The sequence below is a fragment of the Prorops nasuta genome, unplaced genomic scaffold (assembly GCF_024137725.1).
Source record: "Prorops nasuta isolate Cenicafe-Biocafe unplaced genomic scaffold, Cenicafe_Pnas_1.2 PNAS00008, whole genome shotgun sequence".
Taxonomy (NCBI): domain Eukaryota; kingdom Metazoa; phylum Arthropoda; class Insecta; order Hymenoptera; family Bethylidae; genus Prorops; species Prorops nasuta.
Window position 1 is genome coordinate 2,193,857 of NW_027116805.1, and position 27,387 is coordinate 2,221,243.

General features: G+C 32.1%; 5 protein-coding genes and 1 non-coding gene across 13 annotated transcripts; 2 read left to right on the forward strand and 4 right to left on the reverse strand.

Moving 5' to 3' along the window:
• Positions 1–108: 108 nt before the first annotated feature.
• LOC136775691 (mitochondrial carrier homolog 2-like) lies at positions 109–2,440 on the forward strand. The gene is made up of 7 exons (XM_066730676.1): positions 109–953; positions 1,020–1,104; positions 1,169–1,349; positions 1,406–1,537; positions 1,597–1,777; positions 1,854–1,921; positions 1,998–2,440. The coding sequence occupies exons 1-7, from the start codon at positions 852–854 to the stop codon at positions 2,191–2,193; spliced, it is 945 nt and encodes a 314-aa protein (XP_066586773.1). The 5' UTR covers positions 109–851; the 3' UTR covers positions 2,194–2,440.
• Positions 2,441–2,652: 212 nt separating this feature from the next.
• Positions 2,653–6,771, reverse strand: LOC136775689 (USP6 N-terminal-like protein). Of its 2 annotated transcripts, none has more exons than XM_066730675.1 (7): positions 6,626–6,771; positions 5,943–6,182; positions 5,540–5,863; positions 5,276–5,463; positions 5,035–5,195; positions 4,512–4,959; positions 2,653–4,135 (listed from the first exon to the last, which is right to left on the reverse strand). In XM_066730675.1, the coding sequence occupies exons 2-7, from the start codon at positions 6,095–6,097 to the stop codon at positions 3,714–3,716; spliced, it is 1,698 nt and encodes a 565-aa protein (XP_066586772.1). In that variant the 5' UTR covers positions 6,098–6,182; positions 6,626–6,771; the 3' UTR covers positions 2,653–3,713. The 2 variants fall into 2 exon arrangements, with proteins under 2 accessions (XP_066586772.1, XP_066586771.1); XM_066730674.1 differs by lacking the exon at positions 6,626–6,771 and adding an exon at positions 6,448–6,615 and having other exon boundaries at positions 2,654–4,135.
• Positions 6,772–7,441: 670 nt separating this feature from the next.
• LOC136775693 (transmembrane protein 230-like) lies at positions 7,442–9,843 on the forward strand. Of its 5 annotated transcripts, none has more exons than XM_066730680.1 (4): positions 7,442–7,864; positions 9,063–9,175; positions 9,254–9,352; positions 9,444–9,843. In XM_066730680.1, the coding sequence occupies exons 1-4, from the start codon at positions 7,852–7,854 to the stop codon at positions 9,579–9,581; spliced, it is 363 nt and encodes a 120-aa protein (XP_066586777.1). In that variant the 5' UTR covers positions 7,442–7,851; the 3' UTR covers positions 9,582–9,843. The 5 variants fall into 5 exon arrangements, with proteins under 5 accessions (XP_066586777.1, XP_066586775.1, XP_066586779.1 ...); XM_066730678.1 differs by having other exon boundaries at positions 7,467–7,864; positions 9,254–9,376; positions 9,444–9,792; XM_066730682.1 differs by having other exon boundaries at positions 7,470–7,925; positions 9,254–9,376; positions 9,444–9,782.
• Positions 9,844–10,038: 195 nt separating this feature from the next.
• Positions 10,039–16,775, reverse strand: LOC136775688 (uncharacterized). Of its 3 annotated transcripts, none has more exons than XM_066730672.1 (12): positions 14,944–16,775; positions 14,686–14,739; positions 14,000–14,447; positions 13,180–13,918; positions 12,762–13,110; positions 11,911–12,685; positions 11,593–11,829; positions 11,122–11,337; positions 10,861–11,043; positions 10,563–10,780; positions 10,317–10,472; positions 10,039–10,243 (listed from the first exon to the last, which is right to left on the reverse strand). In XM_066730672.1, exons 3-12 carry the CDS (start codon positions 14,409–14,411, stop codon positions 10,040–10,042), a joined length of 3,489 nt encoding a protein of 1,162 aa, XP_066586769.1. In that variant the 5' UTR covers positions 14,412–14,447; positions 14,686–14,739; positions 14,944–16,775; the 3' UTR covers position 10,039. The 3 variants fall into 3 exon arrangements, with proteins under 3 accessions (XP_066586769.1, XP_066586768.1, XP_066586770.1); XM_066730671.1 differs by having other exon boundaries at positions 14,000–14,450; XM_066730673.1 differs by lacking the exon at positions 14,944–16,775 and having other exon boundaries at positions 14,000–14,541; positions 14,686–14,696.
• A 138-nt stretch (positions 16,776–16,913) lies between these two features.
• LOC136775769 (uncharacterized) lies at positions 16,914–27,384 on the reverse strand. Its single transcript, XM_066730843.1, is given in 20 exon segments — positions 16,914–17,562; positions 17,634–17,871; positions 17,873–18,139; positions 18,223–18,534; positions 19,276–19,664; positions 21,154–21,229; positions 21,271–21,385; positions 21,449–21,484; positions 21,581–21,632; positions 21,726–21,885; positions 22,171–22,289; positions 22,333–22,554; positions 22,710–22,773; positions 23,071–23,148; positions 23,613–23,707; positions 23,778–23,989; positions 24,966–25,237; positions 25,476–25,632; positions 25,807–26,768; positions 26,846–27,384. Coding segments are annotated over 20 exon segments (4,329 nt in total). The 5' UTR covers positions 27,145–27,384; the 3' UTR covers positions 16,914–17,358.
• Positions 23,075–23,146, reverse strand: TRNAH-GUG (transfer RNA histidin (anticodon GUG)). Its single transcript has one exon. It is a non-coding gene; the product is annotated as a tRNA-His (tRNA).
• Positions 27,385–27,387: the final 3 nt, after the last annotated feature.

Genomic DNA, 27,387 nt, shown 5'->3' on the forward strand with positions numbered 1-27,387 from the left:
AATGTGACGTCATTTGTGTATAGGCAGCTATATACTATGATATGAGCCGCCCAGATTCTATAGAGTCGGTTGTTACTTGTTCCACCTATTGGCAAACGTCTGGATAAATTTATCCATTTGGTAAAAATCTTGAAATTAAATAGAATTTACTACAGTTTGTAAGTTTTACCTGGACAACCGACCCTAAAATGTTATAAAGCTTTGCCCAGCTTCAGCGAACTATCGGAAAAACGATATGAAATTTGAAACACATCGATCCCAACACAGTTTTTCCACCTATTAAAATTTATTTATTTGGTTATTACAAACTGTAATAAATTCTATTCCATTTCAAGCTTTACCAAACGAATAAATTTAACAAGACGTTTATCAATAGGCTAAACTGCAGGTAGAAAAGCTGGCCCTTAGAACCCTTCGATCTTCAATTTTTCAGAAGCATTGGACAGATTTGATTCATTCACCATTTCTCGAATTGAAGGCATTGAAGCATTTGAAGTATTTTAAAGCTTAAAGTAGTACTAGCAAGTAGAGTCGAGTACATACACATACATAGTATGTACATACTTGATAGATTATGAGGAGCATATTTGATAGTACAGTTGAAACAGTCGAATCGACATTGGGTTGGACGATAGGACAGTGTATTTGAATGTATATTATATGTATATTATACGTATATACATACACACCGCATTCACGGCGTATGGAGCGACGCGCCGTGTGCCAGCACCGCCAGCACCTTTACCTGTTTTGTGAATAAAAACAATTAAATAGTTTGTGGTTAGAAATAATTTTTGGATCGAACTATATGTGTATTTGAGGAGGTCTAAAAATTCGCTGTGTAAAACATCATGGTTCCATCAAAAGATGAATCATTATGGTCTGGCATCGCATCTAGGATGTTATTAAACACCATTGCACACCCAATTGAATATGCAAAAGTTTTGATACAGGTAAATAGATTTTATTTGTGATACTAATAATGTATGAAAGGAAAAGTTTAATCATTGTATCCATAGATCGGTCATGAGCCTATTCCACCAAAACCAACTACGACTCTTTTTGGAAAACCTGCATTGGGTTTACCAAATGTTTTTAAGTATGGTATGTGACAAAGACAACATTTTTTGAGTTTACTGTATAATACCTGAACATTTTTCTATTACAGTAAAGTATATCAAAAGCGTAGATGGATTTACTGGATGCTACAGAGGTCTTGTTCCAAAATTATGTGCCTATACTGTCAGTGCTATAGCATTTGATAAAACAACTACTATTTGCAAATCTATAACTTTGAAATATGAATTGTATAATGAGAAAGAAGATGACGAGTTAACAGAATCAGAGAGGTAATCTTTGTTTTCATTCAAAATTATAAATTATGAATAATGATCTTTTTTTACAGACGCTCTAAATGTGTATTTAAGTTGATTAGGGATTTGATTAGTAGAATTGTAGGAATTATAATTAGTCATCCTTTTGATGTTATTGCTCTAAGGATTATGGCTCAATTTGTTGGAAGAGAAAACAAATACAAGTAAATATTTATATTTTATCCTTTTAAATACATTGGTAATGAATTATTATTATTTACAGTGGTTTACTCAGATCATTTGGAGAAGTATATAGGGAAAATGGCATAATGGGATATTATGCTGGAATAATTCCAAGGATAATTGGAAATGCTGCTGTTCTAATAATGGTCAGTGCTTCTACTTATGCCATAAATAAGTACTTTATTTCAGATCATGATATTAATACTGAGTCAGCTATGACGGTAAAAATCAATCTTTTTATTAACTTTAATTCCTTTCTGACTAATTTGACTCATTCCCTTAATAAATTTTTTCTAGTTCCTTGCAACTACAGTTACTTATCCATGCTTGTTGGTTTCCCATTGCATGGCTGTTAATAATAGTGGGTAAGTAAAGAGTTTCTGAACAATGACTTAAGAAATTAATTAATTCAGCAAATTCTCTTCATTAAAATTATTACAGTCTAGCTGCTGGCTGTCCTCCAAATATGCCAATTTATAATAACTGGTTGGATTGTTGGAGACATTTATCATCTGTTCGTCAATTAAATAGAGGCTCCAGTCTGTTATGGCGCTATTATCCTGGGCCACAAGTTATAATAAATGGAGTACCAATGCCTATAAATAATGTTGACTTAAAAATGTTTAAAAAGATTTAATTGAACAAATCATATCGTTGCTTCAATAGCGATATTATAAAATATAAATATATTTAGTTGATACATATTTAAATTATTATTATTGTTTTGGTATAACGAAGGATGAATTGATATAACTTTTATTATTATTTAAAATTTTATATTCACTATTATTGATTAACAACTATTTTCTTCTGTTTCCAATGTATATAAGTAAAGATGTAGATAAGAAATAACTGAATAAAGTAAGAGAGATGAGTATTATTGTTTTTAAGATATAAAAATTAAAAAATTAACATGTATTTTATGTAACTTTACAAAACTTACTCTGCCAACACAATAATGTAATTAATTGAACGAATATTCTGCAAATAATCAATGAAAATTGTAACAAAATAGTTCACACGTTTTAAAAGCCTACTTCTCATTTTTAGTCAAACTAAAGAAAAATTGATTAAATATATATATATATATATATATGTCTTACATATAAAAGAATATATTTATCATCTATATGAAATGCGACACAGAAAATCTTATTAAAGTAAATATGATAATCTTAAAGACAGAAATAATAGTTCTTATTTATCCCAATATAATTTAATTTGTTATATGTGTATATTTCCTATACAACAGATAGGAGACTTTAATTATTGTTTTAAGTTTATTGCAACACTGTAATGCCTTGTGTATTTACGATAATGATAATTTTATACATTAATTTTGTACTTTGTGTTCTTTATAACATTGAATAAACCAATCAGCAATTTGCTATGTAACAAATTGCATTGTATATTGAAGGCATTGCGAATATTACAGTTTAATTTTGAAAATGTATAGATTTCTTTCATTATAATATAAATAAAGACTTGCTTCCTGTATAAATATTTAGATGAGTAATCAATTTTATTCAGAATTGAATAAAAAAAATAAATTGTTAAAAAATAATGTAGTTTCCAAAAATTCTTCTAGTTTTGAATAAAGCAGAATATTTTGTTTCATTAAGCTAAAAATTTTTCTAGGTTTCTTACTTAATTTTTATGAAATTATAAAAATCAAAATGATATTATTAATAAAAAGTATGATATAAAATAACTTTTTCAGGATACAGAAAAGAGCTTCCTAATATGTGTACGAACAGATTTTTCTAACAATTGGAGTTGTCATTATCTCTAATCTAATTATTTCAATATATCTATAATTTTACTACATATTATACATATGCGCGTTTATAATACGATTTAAGATTCTTAACAATTTTTTTCTACACATCACACGTATTTTGAAAATTCAAGTTTACCAAATAGATCGATATTAATTTATCTCATTCAGTAATTCTAATTATTATTATCAACCGTTATGAGTAGACGCATTATGCTTGTTCTGTATATTACAATGGACTTGGCTATTAACACGGTTTATGCCGAACATAATATATATATATATATATATATATATATAACATTCTAAGTTAGTCGGGTACTATATATAACATTCTTAGAAGTAAACACTGATTTAAAAATATTAGAGAGAAGCCATTATTACTTTAAATCCACCTCCAATTCCGGACTTTCCAGGGTAAATGGTTTAAGATTTTCTACAATTGGTGTTTGATCAGGATCTACGCGGATACGAATTCTATTGGTTTCAAGGGACCTCGGTAAGGTTCGTGGTAGATCGTCTTTGTATGAAGCAGATGGTGAATTGTATGGGACGTAAATCCGTACTACATCCGGACTAGGCTGGTGAGGAGTCGCCCTGGGTGTTAGTAGTCCTCCACTTTCTGAACTGCCGTTGGATATGTTACTTTGGGTGTCTAGACTATTATCCAGCGCCTGCGATCTCGTTACTGAACTAAATACCGATAAATCAGCAGTCGAGGTCACTGATGTCTCGGCCAGAGATCTACGGGAGCCATTAGGAGACGTGCTATCTTCGATTCTTGAATCGTATGAATATTTACCTAACAATAAGAGATACGGATAAATAAGGCATTGATAAAACTTGTAATAAATTACAGTCCACGTTTGAATATTGAAAAATTTTCAAAATGAGCTATATAAATTCATTTTTGGAACAACTGGTTTAGCTGGAAGTATTATATTTTGGAGCAAAAAAAGCTTTAAGAATGAAAAAAATGTCATTTAAAATGAATTTATAAATACCCAATATTTTTTGATACATGTATGTTTACATTTGAAAACACTCATTTAATTGATTTATTCAATTATTTTGGGCACATGGAAAATTTTAAGTAAAAAATGATCTTTTTTCTTTTAGACACTTGAACAAATTAATTTATTTCTTAATAATATATCAATAATAGAAACTTATTGTACCGTCTATGTAGGTAGTATTTTCTCCATTCTCTTCTACAACAGCCATATCCGCCATATCCCTTCGCTGTGTTACGGATTCTCTCATCACATGTTGTGCCTCGCTAAATTCTGCGCTACGCCTTCCAACTTTACTAGAAAATGACGGCTCTTTAAAAGTACCAAAAGGATATCTAGGCAGCTCATGCTCTAATGGTGGACCAGGATAATCTAATTTTGCTCTTTTCAATTCCTCCATATGGCGAACCATAGCATTAATCACTGTATCGTCATCAAACCGAAAATCCTTTTCTAATTTAATTTGTAAATAATTACAAAATTCGTCCAAACTTTCCATATCAACCAGATATCGTTTATGTAGTTTCATTATTGTGTATGCCATTGCTGGTAACATTCTATCTCCATCTAATAAAAATATATCCCAGATACGCAGACCTAAACTCACTGGTGTCTATACAAATAGAACATCAATTTTTAATATATGTTTATTAATATATGTAAAACTAACATTAAAAAGATGCTTTACCCTTTCTTGAAAAACGACAAAAAACCACTTTAATGCATATAATATGGAGTCACAACCACATTTATCTAGTTTTCTTTTTAACTTTGGTAAGAATTTTGTCATTATCTTGTCATGGTGTTCAATGAATCTGTTCAACTTTGGAAACCCATCTACATAAAATCCTAAAAAAAGAAGATAATCCATATGCAATTTATTATATCAGGTAAAATTAAAAAATTAAATAAATTATTTTTAGTTTTACCATGCATGCTATATTTTTTATCTGCTAGCAAAACCGAAAGACCCCAAAATGCATCTTCCTCATCCATATATAATAAAAGTAATCCAGCTAATACAGACATTCCTTGACAATATCCTACTTCCATGTTATACATACTGTAAGCTGCAAGAACGTAAAACATAGACCGTTGCTTAATACTGTATCTCTCCCTGCAATGTGACATAAATAAATTATAAAAAGATTTTAGTAAATATTTTATAATGATAGTAATTATTTTTAGCAAACCTATAGTTAATGTGATCCCTATACTGTCTAGCTACATCTGCATCAATTTGTCTGATCTCTGTTGACCATTGACGTGCCAGTTGTAACATTTCCTCATATTTACCAGAATGTTCAATTTTTAAACTTTTTATTCCTAAGAGCAAAATCCAAACCTGTCCACGAAATCTATCAGGAATTCCTTTGTAAATTCTTCGTCTTAATTTTTCTTTAGTGGTAGAATGATCCCACTGTCTAGTCATCTTCTCCCATTTTTTAACCCTTTCCATCTCTACATGATGTGATCTCAGTTCACTAGCATTATGTGTTTGAGGTAATCTTTTATCACTAAAAATATAGAAGTATTCCATATGAACAATATTTATTTACAAATGTATTGTTTCAGTATATTTTCTGTATCACTTACTGAATAAATCCATATCTGTCAGTAGTATGATAGACCTCATAAGCTGGATCTTCCCAGGGATCTATCTCAGCTCCATTTTCTCTTCCTCGGTCATAGCAGCTAAATATCCTATCCCTCTCAGCTGCTGATCGTTTTAAAAGCTCTTCCTCATTCATTCCACAGGAGAATATGCAACCATGCTTTCAGAAACATACCGTCTTCTTTATAAGAGCTTAAATATCATAGGCTAGTCTAATTCATCTAGACAAAAAAAAGTTCACAATAATAATAATAGTTATAACTAAAACTTAACTGTTCTGTAATAAAAAGTTAATGAGAAAGTATCAATTATTCCTAAGCAGAGAAATATGTAAATTATTTACTATAAAATAAGATATCCCTTTTTGTTAAATCTGACATTTTTCAAGCTAAATTTTCTGGCTTGAAATAACAACATATTGACATGACAGAAGGTTATATACTTAGCAGCAGAAACAATGATTATTTACAATACTCTTTAACCTACCGTATGAAGTGGTAGTTTTTATAAAGAGATAACGTTGAAGGTAATGCTAAAATGTCTCCTTCGTTTCATATTATGTTTATGTCAATTAATTTTCACAAAAACCACCTTTTAAAACAACAGTACACTTCCAAAGGCTAAAGCGGCGTTTCGCTATCCAATGCTGCTTACTGCTGCTTACCAACTTGCTAAAGTACCGATAGGCGATCCGCGATAGGTCCAGCCCGGGACGCTCGGGTCCAGGCGGCAGGCGGTCCAAGTCAAGCCCCAGGCCCAGGGTCCAGTAGTGCCAGTGCCACACACAATTACTACTGCAAATCTGCCTCTGCTAGGACTGTTTTTTAATTAACTTGAAAATTGATACAAGTGGTATATTGCGTGTCACGCAAACTATATATTTGTGTTGATTTTTAAAGCTAGCTGAAAAAGGGCTCAGGTTATCAGCACCAATCAGCACCAGACCAGTTTAGACCAGCGACCAGCGTTGCGTATCGCTTAGCCTTAAATTTTATGATAACGAAAAATCGAGCAGCTTTTCTTTAGCTCAAAGATCGCCACAATCAAACAAATATATAGTTTGGAAAATATGGTGTGTATTGTTTGTATCTGTGTTGAATTTTAAACTAATTGGAAAATTGGAAATATTTGGAAAGCATTCAGCGATGGCAGCGATGGTGCCATCAGTGCAAATGTCCGAATTCGCTATTAGATTTGTTCTTTTCCGCTACATTGTTGAGCTAGTGTAATTAGTTGTAATAAGATAAATATATTTTAAATATGCTTATAGTAGGGTTTATCCCAAATTATACGGATAGAGGCATAAAATATTTAAATTCTGTAATAAACGTGACATACATACATACATACAAGCCATACAAAATAGGAAATTGAATTGTGTGTGGTTCGGCTAGCTTCACTCTGTACTTTAACATGAAAAAACTGTTGTTGTTATTACACTGTAGCATAGTTGAAAGTTGAACCACAACGAATCAATTTTTTCCGTAGCATAAAAGTATACCCTGTAGCCGCGTAAAAAAACAGCTATATTAGCAGGAAAAATTAGAAAAGGAAATGCAAAATCTGAAAATTCGAAGTTGCATCTTTCGCTTTCAGTAGATCGATTCATAGACTAGATTGGAATGCAGAATTAGAAGCTACTATAGAAAAGGAAAATAGGATAATTTACGCGAAAATGCGATGCTTACGAAGTTAAGTTTCACTACGTGTCAATATAAGTTTTGTGCCAAATCCTGGAATTCGCAAGAGGTCAACCTGGCACAGAATAAATTATCCAGGAACAAATTCACTTTCGTTGCTGAAACTCCTAACGTTCTAACCTTTCTGGAAACCGCAGGATAATTTATCCAAAGAGCTTCACATTAAAAAGTGATCACCTGATTGCTGATAATGCGATTTCTCGGTGAAAATGACAAATTCTCGCATGCTTATTTACACTTGCATCTTCTCCAATCTTTCTGCCTGTAATATATACATACATATATATATATATACATATACACATGTTAAACTTCATTTAACATCTTAGCTTAGCATTTACCTTATTCAGATTTTTCATATATTTATGTTTTAATATCTCTATAAAAACTCGTTTTGATATAACAGTAAAGGACTTTTTAAGATTGAGTTTTTCTACTTTACGGTATTTATGCTTTTGCTTGGTTACCAACGTTGCCGTTTCTGTAAGATTATAAGGATTAAGAAACCGATGCAGATGGAGAATTTTTATTTGCTAGGTAGCTTACTAATTCCTATTAAATTTTAAACAAGAAAATTAGTGAAGGCCACATTATAAATGCTTTCTTTGTTTATTAGTAATCGTTCTTCTCGAAGAAAATGTTTTTGTAAAATGGCGCGAATCACTCCAGTGACACCTATATGTATAAATTTTTCTATACCTTAAATAAGTAAATAACCTTAACCTTTCGCATTGTCGACTTGTCGTATCATACTTTCACATGTTAAAAAATGTTTATTCTTTAGTCGATATTTTAAGCCTCTAAGTTTTAAAAGATAATAAGAAACAATATGTAAATTGCTGTAAAACTATTTTTTCCTCATTGTAGGATCGAAATGAATTGTGAATAGTTTTTTTTTATAACATTTTGTATACCCTTTTCTTTTCTACGATCGATATGTGTTATGTAGTGCATCCGTTTATCCATATAAGCTTATAACTATTCCTCTTGCAATGTACATACGTCAGAATTGTTTTATATTTATCACTTTTATGATCAGTAGTACAAGTTTTCTAAAATAAATACGATTTTTTAAAAATAAATGGGAAAATTCGCAAGGTATATAAATTTATATTTTAAGACAGATTAGTTTTCAACATTATTTCATAAAATAGTGTTATTTAAATAATTAAAATTAAAAATTAGTAGGAATAATTATTGCTTTGACTCAACACTGTATGGTCAGTAATTTAATTAAATACAGAACTATTTCTTAAGAATATAAGCAAGAAACCACAGACCAATTTTTGTAACAAATTTTATAATAAACTCCAAGCTTTCAATGACTACTTAAAAGGAATTAAATATTTAGTATAAAGAACCTATCATTGACTTCTTTTATTAATTTTTTTCAATTTACAGAATACATATACAAGGTGAGCATGTCTAGAAGAAAGATTGCTGGGGAAAGACAATTTGAAAACGTGGATTACACACAATTAACCGAAACCGACAGTGGTTTCGTTGATTCACAAGTAAACCAAATTATTAAATCAAATGCTTTTGTTTCATTGATGCCAATGCAATGAAAAATTTATTTTATTATCTTGCAGTTTATCATACCTCCTATAAAAATACCATGGAAAGCCATAACATTAGCAGCACTTCTATTTGTGGGTGGAACCATAATGTTAATTATGGGTAGTTTAATTGTGAGTGGACACATTGATTCTAAGGTTAGAGCTAATCGATTTGATTACATTTTAAAACTTGTCTAAAAAATAATTCCAACTTTTATTTCAGTATTCAGATCGTATGTGGCCAGTGATTATTTTAGGAGCTTTGATGTTTATACCGGGAGCTTACCATATGAGAGTTGCAATTTTAGCATATAGAAAAGTACCTGGGTATTCATTCGATGATATACCAGAGTTTGAATAGGTGCTTTAATTTTTTGCATTTAAGCAATTTAAAACCAAAATGACTTTTTATTAATTACAATCTATATTTTATTGCATACAACTATGGTATTTATTTTATTGCAATTACCACAAATAATTTTATGAAATATTTGTACATATGTAAGGAAAAAGATTATAGAGTATTCTCTTGAGACATTTTTTTTATAAAAACTTGTGTTTTATATTGAATGAAATTATATATATATATATATATATATTAGTTTTGTTTAGATAAAGGGATCATGCTAAACACATGAAGGAATATTTTTAAAGTATATATATCTTAGCATTAATGTATAAATGAAATGTTAATACTTGCACAGTGATGTAAAATATTTAATAAATAAACTATAATGAATATTTAAGTAAGACAAAAGAAAAAAATAAAATAAAAAACAGTTTCTGCTTTATAAAATCAATTAAAATAAAAATAAAACTTTATGTATTTTTTATCACTAAATGAATAGCCAGACTTTTACCAACTATTTTACATAACCGATTATGTTGAATTTTAGTCATTCTCAATGGTGGATAAAATTTTTCCCGTAATACTTTTGCAGTTAATAATCTAATTTTTCTAAGCTTTTCTCGATACAACAACTTTTTGGAGTCGTGCCACGAAAGCTCTTCCGTCTCCATAAACTAAAATAGATAAGACGGATTTTTATGCAATTTGAATTAGCATATTATTTAAATCAAAATAAGATAATCATACCTCAAAAATAAGGTACACCGAAAGTTGCGTTGTTCGCATATTTTTGAAACAGAATCCAAGTTCTAGAGAAATAGTATGGATCATCTCTAAAAGCGCTAAATAAATTTCTTCTTCCGTCCAATCGATGTTTATCGTCATGTACAGATCAGGCGATATCTAAACCATATTTTGTTTCAATTTAGCAATGCAACTTTGAAAAAAAAGTACTAAGCTCAAAATAAACTTTTCTTTAAGAGTTAAACAAACCTTTAACATTCCATAAATACCAAGATAAGCCGCATATCGATATAATCTTTGGGCTAATGTTTTCTCAATATGGACTAAAGTAGCTATTAGAGCACGTATTGATTTAGGAGAAATTATCCAATTATAATTAATCAACAAGTTGCCCATTTCAATAGCTATACTATCATTCTTTGTTAACAAAACTGTTGAAACTAATATTGAAGCGTAGCGTGAAATATCTAAAAATAAAAAAAAGAACAATTATTTTTACTTTTATAGCAGTATAATAAAATCCATCCATAAAAGTCAGTTGATTTACCTATAGGATAAAAGCACGATATCTGATCCTTAAGTAAAAATTCTACTAGAAAAAAAGCGTGTTCTACACTGCTTCTACAAAGCATTTCCAATAACAGGTTCATCACAAATTTTCGAAAAATTTCGTCTTCCGAAGTACTTTTGACAGACCATTTGTCTCGATTTGTAAAAATAATATTATATTCTGTAATGCGTAATTCTTATAATCGTAATGGTTCTGAAGCTGAGGATAAAAAAGAATGATTGAAATTTTCCAACTCACGTCTGAGGATGTTGAGAGCTTTGATGGGATTATTGAGAGCCAAATTAATCTCTGCCGATAAAATGGCAAATTTAGCATCTACTTCTATATGATACATCTGAAGCGATTTAAGTAGCTTGTATGCTAGTATCCACAAATTGTCTTCGACTAAATCTATCAAGATCAATAATGCAGCCTCCGTTATTATTTCTTGAACTGTCGCATACCTGGTTTGGACTGAAACGTCCAAAAAGAAAGGAATTAGGCTTTGTTTAATAAAACTAATTACAACTGCTTACTATCATTAGTAGTTTTATTAATTTTTTTTATTATTTATACATTTTAATACAAAAATACAAAAACTAGTAAATAACAGACTCTTTCTTAAAATTATTTCAGCTTACAGTAAAATTTCTAAATAATTACTACTTTCATCATTATTTAGCAACCTATTTGTAAAAGCAATCTTGCACTTTTAAAAATATTTGTTACCTGTGCGTTTAATGATGTTGGATAAATGGTGTTGTGATAATTTTATCTGTGATTTTAAAATTTGATAGCATGTATTGGTAAATAGAGGTTTTTGTTCTACTGTATGCAACGTTTTTTCTAAAATACCAATTACATAATCATAGTCGTAATGTTTCAAGCCCTCTTTAAGACTCTCCAAGTCCAGATAGAATTTCCAAAATTTATCCCGATAAATGGATCGTGGTTCCGGTAGATCTTCTGAAAGGGAAATATAATTTCAATTTAATCTCTTATATCAATTTATCGCTTTCTGTGGAGTTTGAAAGAAATTCAAATTACTTATTGGATGCAATGTGTACGACGATATAATACTTTCACCTGGATTCGGTAACACTTCTGGACTTAAATTTTCAATATTACTCAAGCTATTCTTATTATCTAATTTACTAAAGCAATTATCTGTCGAGCCTGGTGAGCCTGGTGAAATAGTATCGAACGCTTCTCGATTACTTTTGTTATTAGAAACTTTTAGTGAACTATGGTTATTTGCTACACCGTTATTAGCATTCAAAATTTTATTGAAGGACAAAAATAATTTGGCGTCAACTATCCTTTTATAATGACCAGGCAATTTCGAGATAAAATTATTATTAACATCTTGAATGCTCTTCAGGTCAGTATTTATACTGAGGCATTCTTGTAATACTTTTTCAACTTGGTATTTTTCAGGAATACATTTAGTCAACAAATGTTTGAAAGTTTCCCAATACTTTCCTGTGTTTACAAACCTCTCAACCTCTTGAAAAATTAGTTTTGGAATGACTCTATTTGAATCGGTTACTATTAGTGATAAATCACTAACTATTTGTTTCAAATCCATATTAATTTTTCGCAATGCGATCACAGTTTTATTAATACTATCCCTATCCAAATATCCACTTTCATATATTATTTTGTATAGCGCGATAATTTCTTCGTGTTTCAAACAACGATTTTGGAATACAGTTGTGCATATTGTTTTTACGAAATAATTAAAATTTCGATCTCTCGCAGTCTTAATAAACTCCAAAATTGACTTAAAATCTTCTGGACACAATTGTAGAAGTTGCAGGCCCTGCAGTAATAAAAATATATTATTTGACTCAAATTTAATGCAATACTAAAAGAGATTAGGAAATTATATAATATACATTATGAATGTAACTGCATTTATTGCCCCATTCACAGTCTCCCCGCTGCAAAACACGAAAACAATAACCCTTAAAATGGGAATTATAATTTTTGTTCAAATCTACTTTTGGCACAAAACTAATTATGTCGGACTTCTTCGCAGATTTATCCATTTTAAGAACATTTTGAGTAAAAATTTCCTTTTTATTTTGTTCTTTATTATTCTTATTATTGCCTATGGAATCAAGTGCCTTCGTACATTCATTCTTATTTTTTTCCATATAAATGTCAATCATGCTTCCTGTCATACTATAGTTATCTTCAGATTGAGGTGTAACTGAACCCTTTATTTGTATAGTAGGTTCTTCCCTGAAAATAATTGATTGTGAATAAACCATTTTTTCATATTATAGGAAAGTGAAGAGAAGCAAAACATACTGAAACAAAAATAAAGATTCTGCATATAGAGATATGCAATCGGAATCATTTTCTGCTGTTTGACTCTCTTGTAACAAGTTTTGCTCTTTATTAGTTTTGAGTTTTGGTATAGTTTGTAACTTTTTCTTAATACCTACATCTAAATTATAAAAAGAACTTTCACATATTTTATTATTTATATTTACATTTTGCTCTGTCAATGTAGCTATCTTTGTCTCTACACTTTTTAAACCATTATTATTTTGTATAGAGTTTATTGTTTCTGGAATAAGTAAACTTTTATACTGATTATCACTATTCGTATCTTTGTCAACTTGATATCCATTAATGCATAGAGTTTCCTCCGAACTCTTATAAGAATTTCTTACATTTTCTTCTAATAACAATAATTTATCACAGTTATTAACAGTTAAAGATAAAGGACAACTGTCTTTTCCATATAAAGTTATTGTATCAGAATTTTCCTGAATCTTCTCATTCTTAAAAGTACTAGCATTTGATATATGATCTTCTTTTGCTGTATCTACAAGAACCCCCTCTAGGGCAGAACAATTTTTAAATGTTGAATTTGTACTATTGTCAGACCAGTCAATATAAGTTTTCTTTTTAGGCCTTGAGATACATTCAGATGATGTAGATGAGTTATCATTTTCTATTGATATTTGGGTACTATTAGTTTTTCTCATTTGCTTACCCTTATTCTCAATATCTTTTTTCCTTCTTTTTTTAATTTTTGGTTCTGCGAAAGATACAATTTTGTAGTTAATAACAGATGGAAAACATTTAATTCAGTAGAATTTAAAATAATATGTATACATACCTCCTGATTTTTCATCCTTTTCAGATGGTCTTCTTTTAGTTCTCTTCCGTTTATTAACTACATCTATCAAGTTATCAACAGACTTTTTAGGACTAGTTTGATTTAGTTTTATACTTTGATTTTCATTATTTAGGTTTTTAACTTTTTCGTTCAAAGTTTTTAACGCTTTCCTTATGATATCTAAGTCACTTTTAGAAAAAAAGGATTTATAATCCGATGCAATAAAATCACATTTTGCAAAGTCAATTAATTTAATATTGCACACTTCCATATGCAATTTATTATTCTTAAATTTAAAATTTTTGCTTCGCTCTAGTTTCCTTTCAACATTCTTTCCATCTTGAACGGATCTTTTCTTCTTGGAATGACAGCATGTATTGCCAGGTATACACGAGCTCTTTTGTACTTTCATATTGTTTATTCTTATAGGTTTAAACTTTTTATTTTGCTACTGAAGAATCATAATTAACAGTAAGAATGTTTCATTATCATTCACAATACTGAGAGAAAGATTAAAATTTGCATTTGAGAAACATTCAAAGCTTGGACAGAAAATCAGAACATCATACAAGAAAATTAACTAGAATTATCTTTATTTAAAATATTATCTATTATTAATTAATCGAAAAGAAACAGAAAATTATATAAGAGCTTTTCTTTATTAATTAATAGGTGTAGTAACATACCTGTTAAAAAGCGATGTGCCCTTTTTGATCTCTTATAGTTTTCACAATTAAAATCTAAAAAGAACAGTCTATTGTTTGTTAAAAAAGCGCAATTGAATAAAAGAAAGGGAAATATTCAGTTAATTTAACCAAACATAACCACGTGCAGTTCGTTAAATGACAGAAAAATACAGTAGAACATGGTTGAATATTTATTTGCTTATTGTGATTTAATTTGGTTCATGGAATTTATAAAATGTATATTGAATGTATACGTACGTGTGCCGAAAGTTGTATGCTTCAATAAAAAAGAACTTGAATGTAAAAAGGTATCAATTTTTGCTCAAAACGGGATCTCGAAATGTTTGAAAATCGTTGTGGGATAAAAATGTGCATGTATTCGATTACAGCACAGCGAGAAAAATAATAGGCACCTATGTTGCCAGTTTTGTTTCACTGCGCGTAAAAGGTCATTACGACTATTTTCGAAGGCAACAAACGAAAAACTGGTATAAAAAGGATTGTTGTCCAGACCAAGCAATAATACCATATATATTATATACATATGTATAGTGGAACAACCCTAAAAGAGATTTATTCATCGGTTTACTTCGGTTCTTCCTGTAGTTTGTTGTGTAAGCTACGTTAGCATTTTTCTTATCCTGCTTCCCGCGCACTCCTCCCGCTCCTCCCTCCGCTCTAACACCTTTTTGTCTAAAGTAAACACGGAGAAGTAGTAAAGAAATTATAACAGTATTTTTCGCAAATTTCATAAAAGGTTGTCATAAATGGTTTTATTGAAACAGCAATTTTTTATTTATAAGGAACAGAAAAATTGAATACAAAAATAAAAATGAATTATTTGTATCAGATATGTGGATTGAATATTCTTTTTCAAATAGATTTAAAAGTTATGACTCAGTTGAGATTTTTATACAAACGTTAAAAATTCTACTTTATATTGAGTCAAAGAATTTCTTCCTATTATTTAGCTTTAAAATACAAGAGCTTTAAGGGGATGTACTAAGGCGCGCGCGCGCGAATCTAAGTCTCTATTCACGTTTATCTTCCAAACTATTAGGAATATGAACTTTCTTGTAGAGACTAAATTTATTCTTTTGACTGTGCTGAAGGGCGCTACAAAGTTGTTTTCTCAAAATTATAAAAAAATAATTATAAATACTTATATTTTTGTTGCTTATAATAATATTGAGAAATGGGTTTTGTAGCGCTCTAAAAGAAGAGTTGTATGAACTATGAATAAATTGAGACCAACACACAAGAAAGGAATATACCTAAAAATATGGAAGATTGTTTGAAAAACTATAATTTAGCTAATGAAAGTGAAATTTTAAACTGCTTTACCGACGAAGAAGTTTCAAAGTGCGTTAAACAAGTAAGTTTATCAGCTCTCTCGGCTTTAGAAGGGGTATTTGGTTCTAGTCTAACGCACTTTGAAACTTTTCCGTTGGCAAAACAGTTTAAAATTTGACTTTCACTAGCTAAATTAGTTTTTCAAACAATCTTCCATATTTTTAGGTATATTTGTTTCTTGTGTGTTGGTCTGAATTTATTCATAGTTCATACAACTCTTCTTTAAAGCGCTACAAAGCCCATCTTTCAATATTATTATAAGCAACAAAAATACAAGTATCTATAATTTTATTTTTATAATTTTGAGAAAACGACTTTGTAACGCCCTTCAGCACAGTCAAAAGAGTAAATTTAGTCTCTACAAGAAAGTTAATATTTCCAATAGTTTGGAAACTTGACCAGAGTTCGAGTCCGCTCAATGCATCCCCTTAACGGGATCTCTCATACCGACATTACAGAACGAAATTGAAAAACACGTAGCGGCAATACTGCCTTGTGTGCTTTGCGTTTGATGACTGTTTCAAATTCATTATACCATTTTAGTGCATTTAGTGCAGTCGTGAACTGTTCTTTCCCATAAAATTATCAGATTAAAAAAAATACAAAAATAACTCTGATGGTGAAACTGCTTTTTAACAATTTTTTGTTTGTTTTTTTTAAATCTAACATTTTTACTAGAAAGAACAGCTCTCGACATCAGTAAAATGCTAAAATGAGTTTGAATTGGTTTTCAAACATGATGCCATATCATTGACGTCCATTTTGTTTTGTTTTCGGTATGAAGGATCGCGTTAATATTGGAGTCTTTATTGTAGCTATTACAACAATTACGGGAGCTTTCATTAACAAGGTAAAAAATAATAAGATAAATAGAATTATGCATCTCATTGGAAAAATTCTTGTTCAGTTTATCACAATACAAATAGTAGGCATGTCAATTCCTGCTTTTTAAACATTTTACTTATTCTATACTTTTTGTATCTAGGGTAAGGTGATATAAAAAGATGTACCATAAAACTTTACTTTAAATTATAAGTATACTCACAGTAGTACCATATTGATTCGTAGAAGATTATTGTTCTATCTGTACTTTCTATCATTTTTACAGTATCAAATTATATTAAGGAAAAAGAAAAAAATACTGAAAGTAAAGAAAGTTAATTAAGAACAAGTAAGGCCTCTTGCTTAATGTTTAATTTTCGAGATTAGTCACTGGTAGCAGCCAATCGTAAATTTGGCGAGTTAATGTAAAGCATACATTTATTGTGAGTAGACAGACTGGTTTATGTCATTTTCAATGTTAAAAATATCAGTCTCTTTCTAGGGATTGTATTGGTAGGTAGTGATATCCAGATTATGGAAAACCATTTGTTCATCTATCCATTGACGAGCATTGGCCACGTTTGCGTAAACTCCAGGAACTTCATTTTCCGCACAGCCGATGCCCCAGGCGACAATACCTACCTGTGAATATCGACTTGGGTCGCTTTTCATGGGACAAACCAGGGGACTTCCTCCATCACCCTATAAAATTAAATTAATTCTTGAAAACATAATAGATTTGCATTATTCGACAAAGATTTTATTTTCATTACCTTGCAAGTGTCTTTTCCAACTTCTCCACCGGCACAAACAAAGGACCGGTCCAAAACGAAGTACTTGCCTAATCTGGTCTGCCTCAAAGAATTCTGACAAGAGCTGTGGGGAACTATCGGGAGCTCAACTCTCTTAAGGATTACCTGATAATGACCTTCTTTACCTGATAAATTAAGATATTTGTCAAGTGATGATTAGAAATTGTATCAAAAGCTATACAATATTTTAAAACTTACCAAAGATGTCTTTACCCCAACCACTTGCGTAGCACCTAGATCCATCGAAAACAGCATCTTGTTCCGGTAAACAAACTATGTCGACGTTTTCAGCAAAATCGACTGGTTCAGTCAAAATTAAAATAGCAAAATCGTTGTAGAGAGCTCCTGAATGGAATTTATCATGAACAATTATCTTTTCTACGTCGCGATCTTGGTGAGGAAAAATCTCATTTTTGGTCTGAGTGTCCCATTCCCCAGCACGTACTTTTAATTGTGAAGGCAATTTGCTATTTTAAACATACAAATAAAAATAAATTATATAAGGTTAAGACTTTGCGCGTGAAATGATTAAACAGTATAAAATTATTACCCATTAACACAATGGGCAGCAGTAAGAACTGCTTTTCTGTGAATAAGAGCACCACCACATTGATAGACATTCAATTTTTGTCCATTTTTACCAACATTTTCTTCTTTCAAAATGGCAACCATCCAAGGGAATTCTCCAAATTGCGATTCATTGTCCATATCACCCGTGATCCTGAATCCAACACCTTCTGGATGTCTTTGACCACAACCTTTCCTCTGTACAGGCGGAGGAGTAACCTTTTCCTCGGGACGCTTAATGTCTGGCGGATTGCAGCAAACATCCAGATAGTTTTCGCATGCTCCTCCCTGGACTCTAGATTATGTTTTCAAAATAATTTCCTTAGAGAATAAAAAATTGAATTATATTTAAAAGTAAAGCTTGTTTCATCAATATAAACAGTGTGCCATGCTAAGACAAGGAGTCCTATCCAGCAAAAATAAAGTTTTGAGTAAGGAAACAATGTGCGATCCAGAATCTTGTGAAATTCTGTAAAAATACTACGAATACGCGTCATTTAAAATCAGTCTGTCATTTTCCTTTTATTTTTCGTGGAGGTACGACTTCTTGACTTAGAAGGACTGTAAAATCCTTTAAGATTAAAAGATAAAATCCACAAGCGAGTCGTGAGTAAAGTTGGTAAAACAGGCTCAGGGGAATTGTCACACAAAGATAGTCTCTCACGCCTGGAAGACATGCACATCAGCCAATTAAAAAATATTTTAGAAATACAACAAATAGTGTATCCACGCTAGACGTAACATATGAAAAGACATGTATACACAAAAATAATATAGTGTTACTGGATAATAAAGCATGCGAATTTGAATTTGGAGGGAGGGGGGGGGGGGGGGAGGGAGGTTATCTAATTTTAGTAAGAAATTTAGAATATTGTAAAAGTACCAGCCAATTTTTAGTATAAAATTTGCATTTTTGAACTGGCAGTCCACCATCGGGTTTCGAATAAGAAAAAGTATATCTTTTAGAGAGACTTTGATCTTTGGGACCTAAACTCACCCCTGGGACTGCTTATCATCGTTATCATCAAAACCGGACCTGATATCAATTAGGCCAATTCCGTTATCAAGAATGGTTCCTTGTTGGCACTGATAGTAAGGAACGCATTCGCAGTTGTCGGGTCTCGGAGGGGGGGTGTTTTGAGAGCCGAGAATGGTGCCAGGAGTCTTTGTGGTATTATCTCCAGTACGGAAAATGTCTTTGATGAGGTCATCGAGATTTCCATCAGTGGTGGTGGTTGCCTCAGTTGGTATATTCTGTCCTAGCGGCTGACTCTGTCCGTTCTGTTGAGGTGGTTTTCCAAAGGTATTGCTGATCAAGTCGTCCAAACTTCCAGATTCACCGTTACCCTGAGGTGCCGTCAAACAATGTCCAGCAAAGGTTAAGATCAGGATACACGCAGCTCGACAAATTCTTTCCATCTTTTCCTATAAGAGCAAAGCGAACCTTTAAGTTTGATTCACGAGTCGTATGATAAATAACATTAAATATCCTTTCTCGAGCTAACTAGCGTTCCGCTTGGTTTCTACTTGGTTTGGAAAAATCTTGGCAGAAAAATTCAATGCGAAAAATAACTGTTTTTCCGTACATATCTTATATTGATTGCTGTTTACTCACGCTCGACTGAATCTCAGATATAATCATACGCATTACCACGAGCTATTACAATTTGCCACGGATAAACACAATAATAGTGAATCAAACTTTACGTATACCATGTAAAAAAAACGTCGAGTCTCTCAACCGTGTAAATTTTCAAAATATGAATATACGTAAAACTCTCCCTTATAATGGATATTTATAGTTAAAACGTTGAAGAATGTGTAGGATTCGATGAATCTTCTGGAATTCTCCCAGCAAGGTCAAATATTTTTGCAGTATTGGTAATCTTTTTGTCTCTCCACGTGTTCCATCCAAGTTTCCTCTTTATTGGTATAGCTGATGCAAAAAGTGATGTTTAAATCAGAAATTAGTGATGCGAAGAACGAATGACGAGAATTTAAAGGGAAAAAAAAGTTTGAGTATCGCCTTATAATAATCTTTGATGCAAGATCATTGAGTTTAGCGCAGGGATATTTCCAAGGATAGTCTTTCGAAATAGCTGTCATGCGTCAATGTCAGATTCCTCTCAGTAAGTCTACGTAAATAAAACCAGTTTTGTTGAATTTTGTAGAGTACGTTCATAATGATGTATCAATTCTTTCTATCCTACTGGATACATTAAAGCTAGCTAAGGACTTTAACTATAAAGAAAAAACTTAGACTGATAATTTAACAAATAAACATACATACGTCGATAATTCTTTACATAACCATTTTGATAAATATTGTGAAATAAATCTCTCATCGCGTAATTACCAATTATATGTATTATTTCTTCAATACGAAGAATCAAAATGATCACAAACCGCGAAAATTATCTAAATCAAACAAAAAGTGCATTATATTATATTTGCCTGAAAATTTTATAATGTATAAATTGAGAAACGATCAATGAATCGTGAATACCTACGCGACAAATAAAATTATAAATAGTGAAAGAAGCATATTGAGGAAAAACTAGTGCGATTTTCACCATTGAGCTAACGAACATTTAGGTAACCATTGCTTGGAGTTATGAGAACACTAGAGAATATTGGTAACCAAAGAAACTGTCAAATTAAATTTGAAGAATTATAAAACTCTTGGTTAATGTAGATAAAGAACATTGTTGATAGAAGAGATTAGAGTAAGAAATATATTTCTGTTAATATACAAATCAATCATCTTTTTTTACATTGGATATTTTGCAATTGATGTTAACTTTTAACAATTGTGAGACTTTTTTTATTAATAAGCATGAAAAACGTTATTGAAAGAAGAGATTAAAGAAAGAAAAGATACATACAGATTTAACTTATAATGATCAGCTTCTACCTCGAGCAACTTGCGATTACTGCGACCCTGGGTCTGTCTCGGCGTCCACAAGTCTTCTGTATACGATCGGGAATCCCTACTCCCAAGCATTTATGCCAATATCCCCACCTTAATGACTTTTCGTCTCTTTTGCAGACTTGACTCTCCGCTATCGCCGAAGCAAGGCAGCTCCCCAACACCGAATACCCGGCTTTTCCCAGCTCACAGTCATTTCCGTTTTCTAGGAATTCGACTGTTCTTCAGATCAACAAGACCGTAACAATAATAATAGATTGAAGCGGCACGATTATAATACAAACATCGTCACAATCAAAATTCAAATATAGTGCACCTAAAACAAAATAAAATTAATGATTCGCTTTTATACAGACAAAATAAAGAAATAATATAAGCTTGCTCGGTTTATTCGAGCTTCCAAATAATTTACTGTACCAATGCATTGAATAAAGAACAATAAATGTAACTTTAAAAATATTCAACTAAAACGAAGAATCTTTATAATTAAACTTATCTTCTCTTATAGAACTGATTTGATCGACAAAAGATTTCAGCGGTACATAGTTAACTCTTACTGCATTCACATCTACTAAACTAATAAAGATTAAGCATTTGCCAAACCTCAACATATCTGATCCAACGCTTTTGGTGTTAAGGTCAATATCTACAGTTCTGCTCGTGTCTTTCCGAGAATACATTTCCAAAGAGATTTTGAGAGCCATGACCCATTCTATACTACATATAAATTTAAAATCCTATGAGAGTAGTACTAATGCTCCAAGCTTCGATTCCTCTCTTGCGCAATTCATGAAATAAATAAATCCGAATAAGTTTTTCTATCGTTCGACTCCCAGCAGCAAATGATTTCTTCCTTTCCATTATTCACATTTAGTCTTTAATGAAAATTACTCCAATTACTGAAACATAATTTTATAAATAGTATACAATTAATATCAAACGAGAAGTAGGAAATGCCAATTTTAAATAGCGATCCGAGAGATAAAAATTTCTTTTACGTACTTTGAAATTTCTAGCGTGCAAAAGTTGATTGTCGCAACACCTAGGGGACAATATGTGTAAAGGTAATTATATAGCATTGTCATCGTTCGTTGGTCGATAGCAATGGTACAATGTAAGCACTATCGTTGAATCTCTACGAGTCATTAATGACAATTAACTTACGAGTATTGTCCTGTCGCAGTGACCCATTTTAAACGGACTACATACGCCAGATTTAATTTGTTTGAGCAAACCATATGCTATAGCTAGTAATATAAAGCTGGAGGCTTTGCGCAACAAGCTTTGTAGCTTTTTAACGCCCAGCGCATTAAAGACAAAAATATACTTTTTGGAAACATTTTTGTAATAACTCATCATGATGAAACTCCCAAATTTGACTACTACCTAGAATTCCATATATCCTTTTAATCTTAAAAACTTTTTAAAGATTATATTACATGTGTATATTATTATGTATGTATTTCTATCAAATGTAAAAAATATTTCTTTTATCGCAAGCACAGATTAAATATCATGCATTTAAAGCTACGTTTATAAACAATATCTAGATCTACTTTTAAATTACAATTGCTAATTTCTCTCAGTATATACCTATTTATGTACCTACTGACTTAAATAATTAAGTCAGTCTGTGTTGACATAATTGATGGCATGTTTTTATTTAAAAAGAAAGAAAATACGAATGATTATTTAATTTTTAGTTATTCAAAATTTGAAATGCTCAAATTGACACTTTTTATGAATTTGTAGTGTCAAGGATTTTCATAATTATATTAAAAACATTACCATAAAATGCTTTGAAAATATTTCTTCTTAATAATTTCATAAAGTAAATGAATTATGTGCTTAGTACTTAATAAAAATGAAAAAAAAAACCTTCCACCGTGACAATGTGTTTACACATTGCCGTGACCAGGATTCGAACCTGGGTTACTACGGCCACAACGTAGGGTCCTAACCACTAGACGATCACGGCTACTGGAAGGATTGGTTCAACCGCTGATTATCAAATGTTAAAGCGTGCCCAGCAGTCCTACTTCGAGGCAAAAAATAGACATGATAATTACGATTACCATTATTTTCATGTGAATAGAAGAGAATAAAATCTATTTTTATGTATCTCATAGAAATTTTGAGTACAACAGTATCGAGAAATATAGAAAACAATAAGATTTTATCATGCTTTTTATTGAAAGTTTGGGGTATAGTTTTATATAGCCATTTTGTATTTATAAAGAAGAGTAGCCCCATAAAACCAAAAAAGTGTCAGTATATGCTTATTCATCTGGAAAGCCAGTTAATAGCGCTGTATTTGATTCGGATAAAATCGCATACTTATTTTTCTTTTACCACGTCAAATCGTCCATGCATTTACTTATATTACAATTTGAATATTATTAATTTTGAGAGTCTTCCTTTATAGGACCCCGTAGCTTGCTAACTGTTGATCTATCCACTGCCTATGTTGCGGTACACTAGCATAAACTGCTGGAGTGCTAGATTTTCCACAACCAATGCCCCAAGAAATTATTCCAGCCTAAAATTAAAACAACGGACATTAAATTCCGTGTTACGTTATTTGGTTGACTCGTATCATAGTTATTTACTTGAATATAATTTCCAATGGTTGATTTGCAGACCAATGGTCCGCCTCCATCACCATCGCAGGTATCCCTATTCATTTCTCCACCGGCACACATAAAAGATCCATGCAACTGAAAATATGGACCCAATCTGGTCGTCCTTAATCGAGCTTGGCATTCTGAACGATCCACTATGGGAAGATTGACTTTGTGCAGCTCGTCTTGAAACGGTCCTTCTATAAAAATACATATATTAGTCTTTCCTAGCATGTGTGAGAAATCAAATGCAATTAACAATTATACAATTAGTTTTTAGCAACTGAAAAATTATTTTTCTTTTAGCATTCAATTAAAACTAATTTAATTAATTTAGTTGAAGCTAATAAGTGTTCAATGCAATTGCTATTTGTCCAATACTGCATTTAGCTATAATACTCTATTCAAAATTACTTTTTATTTAGCATGCTTGTTTTATTGTATTCATGTTTTAGAACTGAAATATATATGCAGGGGCTCTGCCCTATGTTAATTTATATACTCAAACATCTCTAAAACTTATGATATGTAAGAAAATATCAAACAAAAGCTTTATGGCTTAGTGGCGAACATAATTGGATATCATTGGTTTGACTTTGGGGAGCTTGCTGGAGAATATAAAGAGGTTGCTTTAAGTGTTTTAAATGAAATCCTTCATTTTTATTGAATATTGTAGTAGCTCATCGCAAGAGTATTTTCAAAATTCTATTTCCATTTTTTCGTTACATCCAATCGTTTACAAATAAATTCAATTTGCAATTGCATGTAAGATCGGGTTTGACTGAAGTAGCGTGCATAAACATTATATGTACGCGCGCATAGTTGCTCACCTACTTATAATTTCCAACCTAAAATATAGTGAACGATTAGATAAAATGATCAATTCATTTGTATTTTAGAAAACTCTTGAGACAAACCATAAGAATATATGACAAAGAACTGAGATGCATTTTAAAAAACTCTCAAGGTAACCCCACGTTCTTTAGCACGATTCTCAGAATGGAGGTTGTGAGAAACGAAATTATATTCCCCTCCAAGTTATACATCTTTTGTTTTACATTTCGTTTGTAGGATTATTAGTGTTTGAGATATTTTACTGAATAAGTTAAATTATAAAGCCTTTCGATTGTGCTCACTGACATTATTCATATTTATAATAAATCAATTGTTATTTACCAAAGGATGTGCGACCCCAACCGGAAGCGTAGCACCTGGTTCCATGGGCGAAACTCATGCCCTGTTCAGGAAGGCAAATGGGTCTAACGTTCGAATCATACACCACAGGCTTTTCCAGAATCAGAACAGCCACGTCATGAAACAGTCCCGCTTTGTAGAACTGTGGATGAGTAACTACAAATTGAACGTTCACCTGCTGATAGGTCATATCTTTTGTGTCGTTCTCCAATTTCCATTCACCAAATCTCGCCACCAATGTTCCATATTCGCGACTGCAAGAGAGACAACATTAACATGATATATAAATATAAATTATGAAGTTGCTACTAACACTGTAACTCATGATCTTTATTTCTTCTTCGATAGAAAATAAATACAATATTATTGTAATTATGCATTAATTTTTAAAGTTATAATATAAATTACGAAAAATATACTTCAAGAAAGTCTTTTGTTTTTGGATATACTACATATATTAAAGGGTTAAAACGCGACTTCAAAATGATCTACCTTGCAACACAATGTGCGGCGGTAAGGACAGCTCGGTTATTGATCATAGATGCTCCACATATAAAAAGATAGGAATCTGGCCTCTTTACGAATAAAGCCACCATCCATGGAAACTCTCCAAAATAAGTTTTTCCAGAATCCAAGGAATACGGTTGGGCTGGAAAATAAGATAATTTAAAAACAAATAAAGAGGATAATAATATTCCAAGGAGCTATTTATATCCTAAGTATAGAAAATTGGACATAAAAACGTTAGTACGATTAAAAATTCGATGATCTAGGCGTCATTATGACCAATTTTTTTTATGAAAAAGAATGTTGATTCCCGTACGAGGAGCTAAAGCAGTGTTGGATATCCCACACACGGAATAATCTTCTTCTGGATCAGGTTCTCCACTGTCATCGTTGACAATCATTGTGATTTCAGCAGGCGAGTAATCTCTCAAGACACGGTTCTCCTGTATAATACCTCCAGGTTTGCAACAGACTTGGTCAGCAGCAGCACACGCGGTAAATCTTGGATCTATAATACCAACGCCATCAGGACTTACTGCATTTCCTTCGGAACAAAACCAGGTTTTTACACAGTAGCAGGCCTGGGGAGTTCCTGGGAATTTTAATGGACCCAGAGTCGTTGACAAAATGGATTCTGGCGGTAAAGTGACCAGTGGCTGAGCTTGACCTGCTTGACAACAATTGTTGATACAAGTATTGCCTAATTGCTGTCCAATCGGTATCCTGGGATCTATCATTCCTGTTCCAGGAATCAGGATGATTCCACATTGCAAGACGCTACCACATATCACACATACTTGTTGATTTGGCGGTAAAGTCGGAGTGGGTCGTGTTGTTGGAGTAGTTGGAACTGAGGTTGGAATTGTCTGTGGTTTCGGTGATACCATAATGGCTTCCAACCTGCAGCAAACCAAATCTGTAGTAGGGCACAATCCAAGCTGCTGTCTGGGATCTATTAACCCATCCCCGGAGGTGATTATGACTCCGTTCGGACTGCACTGAGATATTGGTACACAAATGCAGTTAACGTTGGGTGGCAAACCAGTCGGAAAATTGATTACTGGAGGCATTGAAGGAGTTGGCGGCTTTGTCGGGAAAACTATCGGAGGCATATTTGTCGGAGGTATCGTCGGCATTGTTGTTGCGATGGTTGGTGATGTCGTCTCAGGTTCGGTAGGTCCCAAGGTTGTTACAGTTGGCGTTATGTTTGGTGCAGTTGACGAAGTGACCTTCGGTGGTTTGCAGCATACCTCCAAGTCTCCGGTGCAATGTCTTTGCCTACAATTTTCATTAAGATAAACATTTGCAATTTATTTTCTGTTATCTGGTAGTCTATTAAATTTGATCAAGATTACCTGACATCTATAACTCCGAGACCATCGGTAACAATCGTATTGTTCGCATCGCAAAGGTAATACGGCACGCAAATGCAATCTGAGGCCGGTGGGGTCGTAGGAATTTTTTCCAATTTTTCATACCTCAATTTATGCTTAAGGATACTTAGCAAAAAGATTGGAACAGATCGCGTTATCTCAGATGTGACTGCTGCTGGATTCTTGGAGGGATGCTCGGACTTCTTCGCAGGTAAAACAGGCGTGGATACCGTCAGCGACAGAATCGTGAAAAATAGTGTCGTTGTTGAGAACCGTGACATGGTGTCTGTGTGACGGCTCGGCTCCTATTGAACGAATTTTAACACGGCTGCTTGCTTTTGCATGCAGGATGCGGATGAGTTTTTTTAGTTCATAGGATACAAATTATGAATAGCAAATCCGTCGTTACCAGCCTCCAATTATTATTTCTCAACACCTCTGCCCACCAAACTGTAATCCATACAATGAAAGCTCTTGTTTTCTCTTCTGTGAAACGATACTGCGACAATTTACACAGAAATTCA